The sequence below is a fragment of the Portunus trituberculatus genome, chromosome 45, assembly GCF_017591435.1.
Source record: "Portunus trituberculatus isolate SZX2019 chromosome 45, ASM1759143v1, whole genome shotgun sequence".
NCBI lineage: Eukaryota > Metazoa > Arthropoda > Malacostraca > Decapoda > Portunidae > Portunus > Portunus trituberculatus.
The window spans coordinates 11,383,385-11,398,713 of record NC_059299.1 but is presented as its reverse complement, the minus strand read 5'-3'; the positions used below and the strand labels follow the sequence as shown (position 1 = coordinate 11,398,713).

At 42.9% G+C, this 15,329-nt stretch overlaps 2 protein-coding genes across 2 annotated transcripts in view; one reads left to right on the top strand and one right to left on the bottom strand.

The window, feature by feature from the left end:
• LOC123519399 overlaps positions 1-3,775 on the top strand; it is a 116,485-nt gene extending 112,710 nt beyond the window's left edge. Inside the window, exon 10 of the mRNA XM_045280679.1 lies at positions 824-3,775. Coding sequence (XP_045136614.1) covers positions 824-942 — 119 coding nt within the window. The 3' untranslated portion in view covers positions 943-3,775. The remainder of the gene's footprint in view (positions 1-823) is intronic.
• A 3,529-nt stretch (positions 3,776-7,304) lies between these two features.
• On the bottom strand, positions 7,305-9,829 carry LOC123519618 (uncharacterized histidine-rich protein DDB_G0274557-like). Its single transcript, XM_045281056.1, has 4 exons — positions 9,630-9,829; positions 8,021-8,223; positions 7,789-7,921; positions 7,305-7,575 (listed from the first exon to the last, which is right to left on the bottom strand). The coding sequence occupies exons 1-4, from the start codon at positions 9,666-9,668 to the stop codon at positions 7,570-7,572; spliced, it is 381 nt and encodes a 126-aa protein (XP_045136991.1). The 5' UTR covers positions 9,669-9,829; the 3' UTR covers positions 7,305-7,569.
• Between the last annotated feature and the right edge of the window lie 5,500 nt (positions 9,830-15,329).

Sequence of the window (15,329 nt, the reverse complement as noted above, 5' to 3'; positions counted from 1 at the left end):
TGGTTTCACCGCAACTGCTTACCGTGAAGAGAACCGCTTCCCTTCTGCAGGATCCCCGAGGCGGTGGTATAATAAGAGGCTGCTCAAGGCTGTCCTCCTCCTCCTCCTCCTGTTATTATTCCCTTTCATGATACATTCCGTCTTGTTCTGCATTCCATCTCTTGTGCTTTACTACTACCACCACCACCACCTCCTCCTCCTCCTCCTCCTCCTCCTCCTCCTCCTCCTCATGTTTATCCTCTTTCTACTTTCTCTGTTCCTCCTCCTCTTCCTTATTTTCATGATAAATTTCCTGTAGTCTCTCGTCTTCCACTTTCTCTGTTCCTCCATCCCTTAATATTATTATAACATTCCTTTGATATAGTTTATAATATATACTCAGAATATAGTGTACATAAATACGGTGTGTGTGGGGGGGGGGCGTAAGTCTCCCGTAGGCTTGGCGTGGCAAAAAGGAAAATGTTTTGTAAGAAGATTCTCGACTACCACGTCCATTTACCAGAGAGCAGCGGAAGGAAGGTCGCCCGTGGCGGCGTTACTCGACTTTTTTGTTTTGTAGGGAGGCAACCTTTTGGTGTATAGATGTACTGTACTTGTATATCATTTATTCTCTTGGTAAACGCACAAGCAGAATAACTAATGTACTCGTAGTTCACACAGAGGTAATAATGTAATAAATGGTTTTGTTTACTTCATCACCACCATTTATTCGTATCTGGAATATCTGTTCACCACCACCACCACCACCATGCACGAGTATATCTGGATCCATTGTCATCACCACCTGTGTCACCACTGCCACACTAACTCCCCTCCCCCACAGGCGAGCACCCGGGGGCCCTGCAGACCAATGGAGGCAGACGCAGCGGCGTGAGCTGGACGGAGGGTGTGGTGGCGCCCCTGCTCACCCTCCTGCTGCTGCTGCTACACGCACCCTGCTGAGTTTCACAATAATCGTCGTCGGGGGGAATGGCTACATATTGTGCGTGGCGAGGGAAGGGCGAGGCGCTGCCCTTCAGGACCGAGGGCGGCGGCGTGCCCCTCCACCTCCCGCCGCCACGAGTGCGTCACGTGACTTACCTCATCGTGGGACACCGGCAGTGGAGGCTGACCCGAACACTGATTTTTTTAAGTGTCGAACTCCAATAAGCCAGACAGTTGGTGGGGCGGTATGCTGTGAGGTGGGGCGGGAAAAGTGGATAAGGCGGCGAGAGTGCCGCCACGGGTCTCCTGCGTATTACAGGTGCATTTATTAATGATTTATGTACATGATAACTTATTATCAATTGTTACGTGTGATGAGGTGAGCGAGTCGGGAGTGCTGCCGGGCGCTAGGCCTCAGGAAGGGATGGGCAGAGCGCCGCAGGGCGTGGTGGAGCAAATCACTCGGTTCTACAAGCGGAATGGTGGTGCTGGGCTGGTGGGTGTGCCGGGCTCTGCCTCGGCAGGGCTAGGACGCAGTGACGAGTTCATAAGTTACGAGATTGTCACAGGAACAGAGCGGAGTGGACCAGCTGGATTCAGGTCGGGTGGAAGCCGATGTGGTTGTGGGTGGTGGGCACTGGAGGGGGTGACCACGGTGTGAGGGTTTTAAACCATTATCGTAAAGGAATCTGTCATTTTCAGCAATGTTGACGTTCACTAAAGGTAACGTGAGAATAGAGAGCATCTGGCACAAGGATGGTTGGCCCACGTGGGTTAGGAACTGACTCCAACCACAGACAGTCACGAGGAGCTAGTCTAGGTGTGGCCGCACACCACCACCCGTATGTTGGCCGGTGTGTCATGCAATGCTGTCATTACGCTGCTCGGTTCTGCCGTGACAGCCATCTTTCCAGACACATCACTACTCTGTCACCATTCCCTTTAGGTCAGACATTTCATGGATTCACGTCCACATGAATCAGATGTAAAACTAAGTTGTTGTTTTGTTTTGTCTTTTTCTTTCTATAAGGGAAGACAATTGTCTTTTTCTTTCTATAAGGGAAGACAAAATATGTGACAACTGGATTGACCAATGCAGCTGAAATAAGCAGTATTGTGGCTGTCTAACACTCATTGAAGTGACCAAGGAGAGAAGAGGTTTTGTACAGTTCAGTGACTGGCGTGGCCAAGGCTGTCCACTTCTGCGGGAATTACATACATGACACGGACAACGTAAAAGAACGCAGCGTGGTAGCAGTGATGATGGATGGGTGGGTAGTGGGAGGGACGGGAGGATGCTGCAGTGTAGTCACGCTCATTTTACAAACGATGATCGTTGTTTATTCATTAGTTTATTTGTCGAGAGTCACGATCTGCGCTGTAATGATGACTGATGCCGCGTGTACAGTGTTCAAGTAAACTTCATTGGATTTAACACGGAGAGACGATGAACGATCTCGACTTCTATTGGGATTTTCAAAGATGTTTTCATGATCACTGATAGAAGAAAACAAAGATGAAAACACAAGAACTAAAACTATAATCGTTTGTAAACTTGATCTCATGACAGACAGAAAGGAAACGAGAGTGAGGGCAGTCGTCGCTGTCCCTCACTGCCTCCCGGGGCCAGGTTGCGTGGAGCGTGTTAGTTCCAGGACGCCTGTGTTTGGTATACAAGACATGTGATACGGGGTTATTTATATGAAAGCCAACAGTAATTGCAGAACCTAGAAGCGTTTGCAAAATAATGGTAAAACGAAGATTAAAGAAAGTTGAGTATGTATAGTACAGTTAAATTCCATATTACGCGCAATGTTAAATAATCTAAGTAACGGTCTCGCTTATTTTGGTGTTTTATCCATAACCGGTCAGGCTTTCATTGTGCGGATGGCTACGTACAAGGAGACCGCCACGAACACGTTAACCTTCTCTGCAGCGCCCCACGGAGGCTTCCTCCTTACCTGTGCCGCGTCACCAGCTGCCCCGCCTCAATCTCGCTGTCTGGACTGCTTATCGGGGAGTTTGATTTCTTTCTTTCTTGTATGCAGGTACGTATACATTTTCGTCCATCTGCCAATTTCAACAAAGTCTCATGTGGCCACCGCGAAATGAGGATGTATAAAGCCCTGAGTGTTGCAGAATACTCAAGTGCTGGTCTTTTCTTACAAGACATGACCTCTTTAACCAATTATAAGTTTCATAACCAAGTAAGTCTAAAGGCAGCCAGAAATACTGTCACCTGCAAGTTCACGTTAATCTATTGTGGTATATGACAACTCATTAAAATTAGGTCAGGATAGACTAGTTCGTAGTTCAAATACTGCTAGGAAAGTTAAGTCATGAGAGAATTCTATAAGCCGTATGTCAGTGTTTTGTTATTAATCAAGTCAATACAAATAAAAAGAAGCACAATGAGTTACCACACTGGAGGCCTCGCATACCTGCCGTGCGGGGTGGCCACGCGAGGCGGTCTGTTCAGGCTGGGAAGGGACGAAAACAATTAACAAGTCAAAGCTCCTCGGAAAGCAGACCTGACACCGGGTACCAAGGCAGCTGGTGACACTATAGCGGCCTTCTGTACCTGTTAATTACTAATAAGAGTGATAAATACCCGAGAAAGGAGAGTACCACGTTTTGCTGTATTGAGACAGACGTTGCACCATCACAGACACCACTCACTATTAACACTGACTACTATGTAAAAAAGCCTTCAGAAGCAATGTTACATGATCATTCAGGAATTACTCTTAACAAACCATTGACATGAGATCAGTGACAGCGTGTTTCAGCCACTCAACTATTTTCGTCAGTACGGCTAAGTGACAAAATAAAGCTACTTTCATCTTGTGAATTATTGTTCATGGACGCAGTCAGCCAGCTGCCAAACGCATGAAGTTATCAGTGACGTTGTTGTAATATCACTGTCTCCCCCTCCTTCCCCTCCGTGCTGCTGCCAGCTTGTACTATGAGGCCACAATCTTGCCAAACTCGAACCTTTGAGGCAGAGTGCTGGTCCACAGTCCACACACACTGGGCTGCGGCACTGGTCTTGTCGTCATCATCAAGCGCCACAGCTGTGACTAAGACGAGGATTCGTTTCTGATAGTGATGAATAGAATATGCATCGTACCGAGTATTACTACGTTTGCATGACATGAACACTAAGCAGCTACGTTTTCTTTCCTTTCGTATCCGATACATGTCTGGGAATGACACATTGATAAAATCCGACCATAAAAGTACAGCAAGCACAATATCCATCTGATGAGTGCAAAATACTTGTAAGTTATTAATAAAAAAATTGAGTTTAATAAAAGTACGTTTAAGCTAATATAACATTACGCTACAATGTCACGTAAAACGCAGTGATGGGGCTCTCTTCCCTCAAAGATTACTCAACTAGCTTTCTAATGCTGGATAAAAGTAACCAGGCAGATTCACAGCAACGGTGGCCGTGGCAGGACCGGCATCGTTCTCTCTTGTGGCGGGGAGGATAACAGTGGGAGTTAAGTGACGTCACAACCGCGTCCCGATTCCTTTTGAGTCGGGCAGCTGACTTGGTTTTACACGCGATAAATTACTAAGGCCATTGTTATCACTTTTGTTACTAAACGATAACGATAAAAATTAGAGGATTGCCTATAAAATACGCAGTATCAAACTATGATCCTAATGCATCGGTTTGTTAGTTATTTCCGAAAAACAAAACACGGGCTCTGGAATCCTTAAGTTGGCGATTCGACTCCTGATCGACGTGACGCGACGCACTCCTGCATCAAGAGCGTGGCCATGAGAGAGGCACACTACAGCCTTTCAGAAGACAAACTGGGCATACACTTCTGTGACCACGAAGGAGACGAGAAAAATTATATGGAATGATAGTAATGGCGAGGGATGAGGAGAACGTAGTCTTGGCGCAACATCCTTCTAGTATTCAAAGGCGTGTCGCTAATGATACGTATACTGAATGCTCACACGTGTCGGTGAACGGGTTTATTTAAGTACCTCGTCAGGCGTATATGGAGTGAGAGGGATGGAGGGTGGCTGAAGATGGAGGGTGGGTGCGGACAGAACCCATTCACTGCCGCAACATTGACTGAATTCCAGATACCAGTACAATATTTCATAACTTTAGGTGCTATGTGTCGTAATGAGACAGACGCTAAGAATCATGGCTAGTTTCTCAAATACTGCTACGAATATTTCACCTCTGTTTACTCTTCTTTTCTAATTAGTAACCATTTCATTAAGCATTGATATTGTCTCGTACTAAGAGTTTTTATCTATCTCAATCATACCAGCACTGACAATCCCCCACCACCTGTGCCCTAATAGAAAACGGAAACCTAACTCTCTCTCTCTCTCTCTCTCTCTCTCTCTCTCTCTCTCTCTCTCTCTCTCTCTCTCTCTCTCTCTCTCTCTCTCTCTCTCTCTCTCTCTCTCTCTCTCTCTCTCTCTCTCTCTCTCTCTCTCTCTCTCTCTCTCTCTCTCTCTCTCTCTCTCTCTCTCTCTCTCTCTCTCTCTCTCTCTCTCTCTCTCTCTCTCTCTCTCTCTCTCTCTCTCTCTCTCTCTCTCTCTCTCTCTCTCTCTCTCTCTCTCTCTCTCTCTCTCTCTCTCTCTCTCTCTCTCTCTCTCTCTCTCTCTCTCTCTCTCTCTCTCTCTCTCTCTCTCTCTCTCTCTCTCTCTCTCTCTCTCTCTCTCTCTCTCTCTCTCTCTCTCACTCTCACTCTCACTCTCACTCTCTCTCTCTCACACACACACACACGTATCTCCCCTACCCACAGCCAGCCCCTTGTCCACGTGGGAGGTTGGTTGCATTCAGCGAACGAGAAAAAAGTCATAACTATAAATCATGTTGAATTTGCCTGTCTAAATTCCCAAGAAAATTTGTAGCGAATCCTTGACATAGCGAGAGGGATCTGGGCCGTGCTGTGTGTGGCGCGTTATATTGTTTGGGTGCTGGAGGGAAGCAAGAGTGGGTGAGGAATGGCAGCAGGAAGGAAAGGAGATAGAGATGAAATAGAAGGTAAAAGCGAGAAAACAAGAAAACTTACAACAGGAAGAGGAAAAATTGGCAGATAAGAATAAGGAGTGAAGAGACAATCTATTCTCATTGACCTTACGACTCTATCCCTTCCACTCTCACATCCACTGACCTTTCGACAATTCCTTCTTCTCTCACATCCATCTGACCTTACGACAATTCCTTCTATGCCGATATTCTGAAACGCTTTGCTCTCTCACCATCTCTGCTTTTCAAAGGCTGTAGTTGAGGATAATCGTGTTTTTAAGGGTATTTTTAATGGTTCTGGTGATAAATTGGCAAGATTTCCAATTTAATAAAATGGGGAACTGTCTTAAAAACCCGGCTAGTTGTCTCTGTGGCCTTGGAAAATTATCGTAGTAAAAAAGCAAGACGGTTCTCAATATGGGCGCCTCCTACTCTCACATCCACTGATCTAGACAATTTCTTCTCTTACTTCCACTGACCTCGACAATCCCTTCCCTCACATCCACATAACCTTTTGATAATCCCTTCTACTCTCACATCCACTGACCTTATTAATTCCTTCACAACTCATCCCTTCACAACTCTACAAACAACCCATTAGAAACAACAGATGACTTAAGGCGTGAAGGTGAGAACGTTCAGTGGTGAATGACAATGGCTTTCACTACTGGCCTGGCACACCTCAAAGCGAACCCCAAGTAAAAGAACAGAACGAAAGCTTAAAAAACACCCACTCATAAGTTTCGTAACACAGAATGACACCTGAATGACCCGACCTACTGAGTCTAAATTACCACTTAAAATATACCTGGCTGGGCACTGAATGGGTATCACTTGTAGGAATATTGTTAGTCTCGACCGTGCGCCTTCACTGCTTATCTTAATCTCCCAGTCGTGAAAATGTCCAGGTGGCGTGGCGGAATCTTCTCTCTCTTCCTCTTCCGTTTTCTCCACCTCCTTCAACAGCTTTTTGAGAACAGCTGACCTCCCGCCGCGTCAGTAGGCCAGTCCTCGCTCTGTAACGAAAGGTGTCAATGCAGGTGGTGTCAAATATTTCTCACTCTTCACTCTTTCAGCCACATTTGTCCCTATCTTCACTTTCTCTTCTTCCTATCCTCTTTTTCCTTCCTCCTCTTCCTATCCTCTTTTTCCTTCCTCTAGCAATGTCCTTTCTTCCACCTGTACTTACTGTTTCTTCTCTCTTTTCCTCTTCCTGCTGTTCAGTCTTGTGCTTTTCCTTCTCTTCCTGATCCTTACTCTTTTTTCTTATTTTTCTCCCTTCTTTCTGTTCTTTTTCTTGCTGTTCGTCTTGTGCTCTCCTCCTCTTACTGGTCTCTTTTCTTCTTTCTCCCTTCTATTCTCTGCTCCTCTTCCTGTTGTTCAGTCTTCCCTTCCTGATCCTTCTTCGTTTTTCTACTCCTCTTTCTTTTAGTTTTGTTCACCTCTTTTTTTTTTTTTCGTTTTCAGACTACTCCTCTTCTTCGTTTTTTATACACCTGTTCTTATGATATTCGTGTTCCTTTCTCTTCCTCCTCCTCTTTGTCTTCGGCTCCTCTTCCTACTTAGACTTTTGTTCCTGTTTTCTTTCTCCTCCTCAGCAACACACGCCCGCAGATCCTTCTCAGTAGGGAGTGTCAAATCTGCCAAATTCCCATAAAGATTTAAGAAGACCAATTCAAGATGATGCTTAGTTAAAGAATTGCTTCCTTTCAACAATACAACGAATCTCTCTCTCTCTCTCTCTCTCTCTCTCTCTCTCTCTCTCTCTCTCTCTCTCTCTCTCTCTCTCTCTCTCTTGCATGGGAAAATATCGCCTTGAATTTGAGATTGCGAGCGACGAGATGAAATGATACCGAAAATAAGTTCATGGAGTGGTGGTGGTGGTGGTGGTGGTGGTGGCGGCGGCGGCGGCGGCGGCGGCGGCGGCGGCGGTGATTGTTAATGGTGTTTAGCGAGTAACCCTCGCCGTAGTGAATTCCAAGGTGTCTGCAATGTCAAATAAAGTACATGTTAAAAAGTTCATGATTCTATACTCTTTATGTCAACGCTCATTAAGAACTTTACGCAGGAGACAATATTCTTTACATAGATCGAAGTCTGAAGGTGGTACAGGTGTGTGGGATGAGGGTGGGAGGACTGTGGTGTTGGTGTTGGTGGTTTTGCTGGCGGTGAGACCCTGTGGTGATGACAGCTCCGCTCACGCCATGGCACGCCATGGCACGACGGCGCTGGTCTCCATTCTTACGTTCTCCCGGTGTATCTTCCCCTCTCCAGCTGTTGTCGTGTCCCTAAAAGGAATCAAAGTTATTATTAGACTGTTAAGGTTATGTCTTGTTCCCGAGGCTACACGGAGGCGCGGCGTCAGCACGTGCGGGCCGCGGGAGACATGCGTGGCGCGTTTTGGTGGGGAGGGAGTGCGACAGTGCATCTTTTTGTGGGGGTGGGGGATGAGGGGGTAGTACTTTAAGCACGTGTATCATCTACCTTTCTCCTCAAATGACGGGTTAAGTGTTTCATTTCGTAGTACCTTTAGCAACCGTTTGTTCCTCTCATGGCGGGTCAGTTTTATACTTTTAGTTTCTTTTTTACGGTTAATTGCCACGGCTTTGCCCGGCTGTGTCCCCGTCGGCCTGCTGCTGCTGCTGCTGTTGCTGTTGCTGCTGACGGGACTTGTGGGCCCTGCAGAATGCGCGCCGTGGCCTCCTGGCGGCGTCTTGTAGCCCTTTTGTGTAGCCGCCGTCATCTATGTATATACTGATACGTGGAAATATACTCTTTTCTTAACGTACACAGAATGCGTGTCTCATTTCTATCCTTAAAGAAAACGGGAATCACGTCCACCATGTCCTTGTCCCCAGCACACCTTTAATAATGACCCTTTGAGGTATTCCGAAAAGTCTGAACTCATTTCTTATTCACATACTTTGAGACTGGAACACGCCATATGGTTTTACATTTTGGGCAAGACTGGCGACGCGACGCTCGTCCCACGGTGACTTGTCAGGGAAAGATCAAGAACAAGCAACTAAAATCAAAATCACTTTTTCTTTCTTTTTTTCTACATTAAAATTTCTATACAATAAGTTGCCGATTCCCAGTCAAAACAACACTCGCTGCCGGCAAAACCTCAGTATTCATTAAACGAGCAATTATCACAACATTTCACTGCCTCATACATCACACGTATCTATCAAGAAGCACATGTAACCTGTGGGAAAATGATGGAGAAAGAAGATTATGCTGTACACATTTTACGGTCATCCTTACTATTACTACTACTACTACTACTACTACTACTACTACTTATAGTAATAATAATAATAACTAATAATAATAATAATAATAATAATAACAATAGAAATATTAATAATAATAATAATAATAATAATCACAAATATTTTACCTTTAATTTAGATATATCCCAACCTTTTAGTCAGTCAGTCAGTCAGTCAGTGTCTCTCTCTCTCTCTCTCTCTCTCTCTCTCTCTCTCTCTCTCTCTCTCTCTCTCTCTCTCTCTCTCTCTCTCTCTCTCTCTCTCTCTCTCTCTCTCTCTCTCTCTCTCTCTCTCTCTCTCTCTCTCTCTCTCTCTCTCTCTCTCTCTCTCTCTCTCTCTCTTTCTCTCTCTCTTCCTGTACATAACACTACATCTTCCCCAGCAATCCCTCCCCCCCCTCACCACACCCACCGCCTCACCTTGCACTGAAGAACAACATGCGTGAGTGGAACCTTCATGGTCTCAGGAACAGGGAAGTCACTCACAGCACGGTGCACCTTAGAGGAGTAGAGATGCAACACCTCCCTGGCCTTCACCCTGCCTGTACGCCCTGCTCTATGATAGCTCTTGCCACGGAAGATTCAATGGTTCCCCAGCATAGCGAGGTCTGTTTTGCTGCTGTATCTGGGAGGAGGTAAGGAAGGAGGGTTTAATGGAAAAGGAAGGTTTGGTTACTGTGATCTGCTTGGGAGAAGAAGGTACGGTTTCTTGTTTTCTTATTTATTTTCATTTATTTCTTTTATTTATTTTTTTTTTTTTGTGTGTGTGTGTGTACTGGAGGAGGCAGTGAGGGGAGGTCAGTGAGAGAAAGTCAGAAGTTAAAGTGAAGTTAGGTTGGTTTGGTTGTGTGTGTTACTATTCAGGCTGAAAGAAGCTACGTTTTTGGGGGATTTTTTTGGGGGTTGGGGCAGATTTGCGTTGTTTTAGGAAAGCCTTTGGGTCTTCTGCTGTTGCGTCTGGGAGTGAAGGTAAGGAGGGGAGGTGGTTTAAAGGGAAGGTAGGTAGGTTTGGTTGTGTTAACGTTCTGGTTAATGGAAGATTTTTCTTTTCGCGGGGGAAGGAGGAAGGGGGAGGAAGGGGGAGGGAAGAATTTAAGTTATTTTGCTGTTGTATCTGGGAGTGAAGGTAAGAAAGGAATGGCTTAACCCCTTCAGTACTAAGACGCATTTTTATCTTTTTTTTTTTTGGTATGATTAAACGATTTTACTTACATTAGGAAGGGTCTATGGAGGTCAAAAGATTAATGGCCAAAGTCTTCACTATTTCAATCTCCAAGCAAGTTTCTGAACTTGTATAAAATGACCAGATAGTAAGCAGAATGAATATGGAAACGCGTCTTGGTACTGAAAGGGAGGTAAAGGGAAGCAAGGTAGGTATGGTTAGGTTACCGTTCTAGTTGACATAAGGCTTAATTTCCGGGGGGGGAGGGGGGGAGACGGAAGATGAAGTTATTTTGCTGTTGTATGTGGAAGTGAAAGTAAAATAGGAATAGTTTAGTGAAGAGAAGGAAGATTCGTTGTTTGGAGTGAGTTATTATTCTGGCTGAAAGAAGACATGGTTTATTTGTTTTCTACACAACAACCCACACCACATAATACCCAGCAACACATCTGCCACATCACAACCATAGTACACCACACAGAGCAACCAACACACCATGGACACAAAGCTACATCATGCCGCACATCTTACTACACAATACCCAGTCTCACCATAACCAGCAACACATCTGCCACATCACAACCATAGCACACCACACAAAGCAATCAACACACCATGGACACAAAGCTACATCATGCCACACACTATACCAGACACTCAACAATCTATACCACATCCTATCACTGAGCAACACAAGTCAGCCCCAGCCACACCACAACACCTGCGTCACACCACACACGCATAACACTCACACCCACATCAAGCTGCGCATCACACACAACCATGCCACACATAATAAATGAATAAAATCAACATACGCATCCCATCTAGCCACAACACAACGCACATCACTCCCAGTCCGAACAAACGTATCATTATGTTCCGCCCTAGAAGTTTAGTAGTTCCCTCGACTGTAGCACTGACGGTATCGAGTTGAAAGATCACACGTCACTTGGATGATGAAGCGAGTCATGATGCCCCATGCCAAGGAGACTAGACTAGATGTGAGCAGGCACGACTATGGACTGCACACACTCGCTACCTTCATGCCCTACTAAACCCTCGACTCTCGTTAGATCAATCCTGAACTACCACCAGTCCATCTGTAAACAAGTCCATGATGGTTCCTGTCACCCTGATAAGATTCCCGTCCCTAAACTAAATACTCACACCTAAACCTTCAACCTTGGCATGGTGGAAAAAGATGTCTCAAACATTAATTTCAAAGTTCCTTAACTCCTGTAACGTGAATAAGGTTCAATACTTTGTAATTCTTATCTTGAAAACTAACGCCATAATTTAGGAACTGCTTGTGTCAAGAAGAGAAAAAGTTCACCTGATGGCATGACCCAAAGTCCACGCCTCACACTGGCCATACTGACAAGCAAAGCAATCAAGAGTGCTTGTTTAAAATTCGTGACATTGTATGAAGCAAGGACACTCACCTCTTTCATGGCGGAGAGCCGTCACTCAGCCCATCATTCCCTCACTTCCCAGTAACATTCACTTCACCACATTGTAAATTACTTTATTCATAACTATAATCTCTTAATTCATTTAGTTATATATATATATATATATATATATATATATATATATATATATATATATATATATATATATATATATATATATATATATATATATATATATATATATATATATATATATATATATATATATATATATATATATATATATATATATATATATATATATATATATATATATATATATATATATATATATATATATATATATATATATATATATATATATATATATATATATATATATATATATATATATATATATATATATATATATATATATATATATATATATATATATATATATATATATATATATTTTATGAATTTGCTTACTTCGTAAGACCATTTGACTTCACTACATATTTCAACGTTTACAACGAATCCTTCGCGTGATCACTTTTCTCGATTTTAAACAACCGGTGGAATTTTAAGCGAACCGTTTGAGCATTCCTAGCGGAAGGCTGCCGACACGCGGCAGGGCCACCTGAGGGATGTGCTCGCAAATGCCGGCAAATGTAAATGTAATAACTGAAAATTAATACAAATCTGCAAAAAAATGTTATGACTCATGGCAGGCACGCACAATTTGTCTTAATTTAAATCTGCTCCCTAAGAGAAAAATAAATAAATAAATAAAGAGCAAAAATAGCAGGCATGACAATGGTTCGCATGTTTACCCTGGAGCTGCTGCGCCGCATGTTACTTATTGTCGCGAAATTCGTAACGGAAAAATAGATATTTCACTTTACCGGACTTTACACCACGTCATGGCGATCATTTTGAATTTTGTCCACTTATTTGCACATTGCATTGGTTTTCTGTTCATCTGTTTATTAATATATTCTCTAATTTAGCGTCTGAAGGTGGATGACGTAACTCCAACATTCCCTTCTGTACTATAACATTATCAGTACACAGAAGGCAGTAAAAGCCCAGGGTGTGTGGATGCCTGCAAGTAGTAAGTAAGTGCCTGCTGACGCCCCAGCCACATGCTGCCAAGAGGTAGCTTAACACTGGCAGCCTCGGTCCTTTACACACACTTGGTCCTTCTCGCTCCTTACTCCTCACCACTGAACCAGCAGGAGCAAATACACCACGCGACCGCATGTACACCCGCTCTCTCTCTCTCTCTCTCTCTCTCTCTCTCTCTCTCTCTCTCTCTCTCTCACCGCCTTTCAACACACTAGACATTAGAGAAGTATGATAAAAACGTCCACTCACCAGTTCTTCGCCACAGCGTCTGCTAAACTAGTGAAGATGTGTTGAACTGAAGCCTGCCATTGGTTCGAAACGTAAGTTCGAGGATTCATACTTCAATGCCTTCAAATCCTTAATGCCACACTTCCGATGAACTGATAACAAATTACCATACGCATTATACCTTTCAGTCATGCATTTGTAGCAAACTGCATCTCATTCAAAGGAAAAGCTGTGAACAGGATATATCAACTCGGTTATCGCATTCACCACCCAGCAATAACGGTAAACAAGAAATTGATATACATGAATGATACGGTCATAGTAAGAAAACAAGGTAAAATTGGTTGTATTTCCTGAATTATAACCAATTATTCCTATTCCTACTCCTGTGGAAAGAGGAGAGAGAGAGAGAGAGAGAGAGAGAGAAAGAGTGAGTGAGTGAGTGAGTGAGTGTGCGTGTGTGTGTTTTGTCACTTCACTTACGAGATGCAAAATTGTCTATATATTAATTTCTAAGAGAATAAAACTATATATGAATACTTCGTCCGGCAGCTGCTACCATGAACTGTATTGTGACTGGCTGATGAGGTGAGGTGACAAAAATTCTCTCTCTCTCTCTCTCTCTCTCTCTCTCTCTCTCTCTCTCTCTAGTTACCACCGCCTCTCTTCCGACAGGACGAGGATGAGGAACAGTTGTTTATAATTCAGGAAATGCTACCAGTTTCATCTTGTTTTCTTAATATGAGAATATCGTTCATGTATCTGAATTTCTCGATTGCTAGGTGAGACACACACGCACGCACGTACGCACGCACGCGCGCACACACACATTTGCCTATTAGACTGGAGACAATTTAACTATATTGAAGTAGGGTATATTAACAACATGAACAAAACAGAATAACGAATTAAAGTGTGTGTGTGTGTGTGTGTGTGTGTGTGTGTGTGTGTGTGTGTGTGTCCACTTAGCCTCATCACCCACAATGAACTGCAGATGGATGTCATGGTAGGTCCCAGTGATGGAGCTCCTGCCTTCTCTGCATTTTTTTTTTTTTTTTTTTACCTTCTATTGACATTCATTGTACTAAACAAATACAGATGCACACCCAAACATTATATATATATATATATATATATATATATATATATATATATATATATATATATATATATATATATATATATATATATATATATATATATATAAATATTTATACACACACACACACACACAACAAATATAAAATAAAAGCAAAAATTATTCTGATTGTAAATACATATATCTATACATGTACTTACTAAGAAAAATACTAAGCTCATAAAGCTATGAAAAATATCAATTATGAAAATATAATGTATTTTCTTTATTATCAAAATTGTTATTTGTATAAAACAAAAAGAAAAATATCATATTTTCCTTTAATGTTATTTGTGTTCATCTTTAATGAGAAAAATTAATATGTTGATGGGATAACCTTTTCATTCTTTTCTTCTTTGTTAGTCTGTAATTCTTTCCCTTACATTTTTAATTATACTACGAGGCCTTGCCTACGCTCACTCCTATCGTCCCAACACACAGCAAAGTGTGCGCCTCACTCACAGTCACTGACGGTAATGGCAGTTAGCGTTGAGTAAGAGTTTGAAATAATTCCGATCTCGATCACACGGTGACAACATATACTCTAAACATGCAAGCACACTTCACAGTACTTTAAAACTGTGTCCGAAAAAGAAAAAAATGCAAACATCGGAATTAGAATTATCCCCCGTGTGTGTTATAGCTACCGTACTGTTCTTCCCTCATGAGCCCCGTTACTTATTTCCCAGCACCCTTTGTCCCTTTCCCGTTTAACAAACTATAAAGCTTATTTAACCCACATTCGTTCAGTCATAATTGATGAAATATAGTTTTCGATAAATCATGCAACATTTTCTAATATATCAATGTAAATCACTGGAGCAGACGGTAAAATATATGAATGGGAAGATGAATAGGCACATACAGGCTAGACACCTTACCAACCGGCAACAATGTCACCCCACGGCTCTCACCGCTGTCCCGCACTACATTGACTGCATCGCGCATCTTTAGTACCCCAAAAAACAGACGAAGCAGTCACACAGCCGATGGAGTAGATTAAAGTAAGACTCTTGGCTCTTGGTTTGGTCTATTTTGCTTTTTTTTTTTCTTATATTATTTTATGC

Excerpts from the sequence above, each read along its gene's own strand:
- LOC123519618 (XM_045281056.1), bottom strand. The coding sequence starts at position 9,668 with ATGAAGGTTCCACTCACGCATGTTGTTCTTCAGTGCAAG. Across the intron at positions 8,224-9,629 it reads ATGTTGTTCTTCAGTGCAAG|GGACACGACAACAGCTGGAG; the intron begins GTGAGGCGGTGG and ends GATTCCTTTTAG. Across the intron at positions 7,922-8,020 it reads ACCTTCAGACTTCGATCTAT|ACACCTTGGAATTCACTACG; the intron begins GTAAAGAATATT and ends TTGACATTGCAG.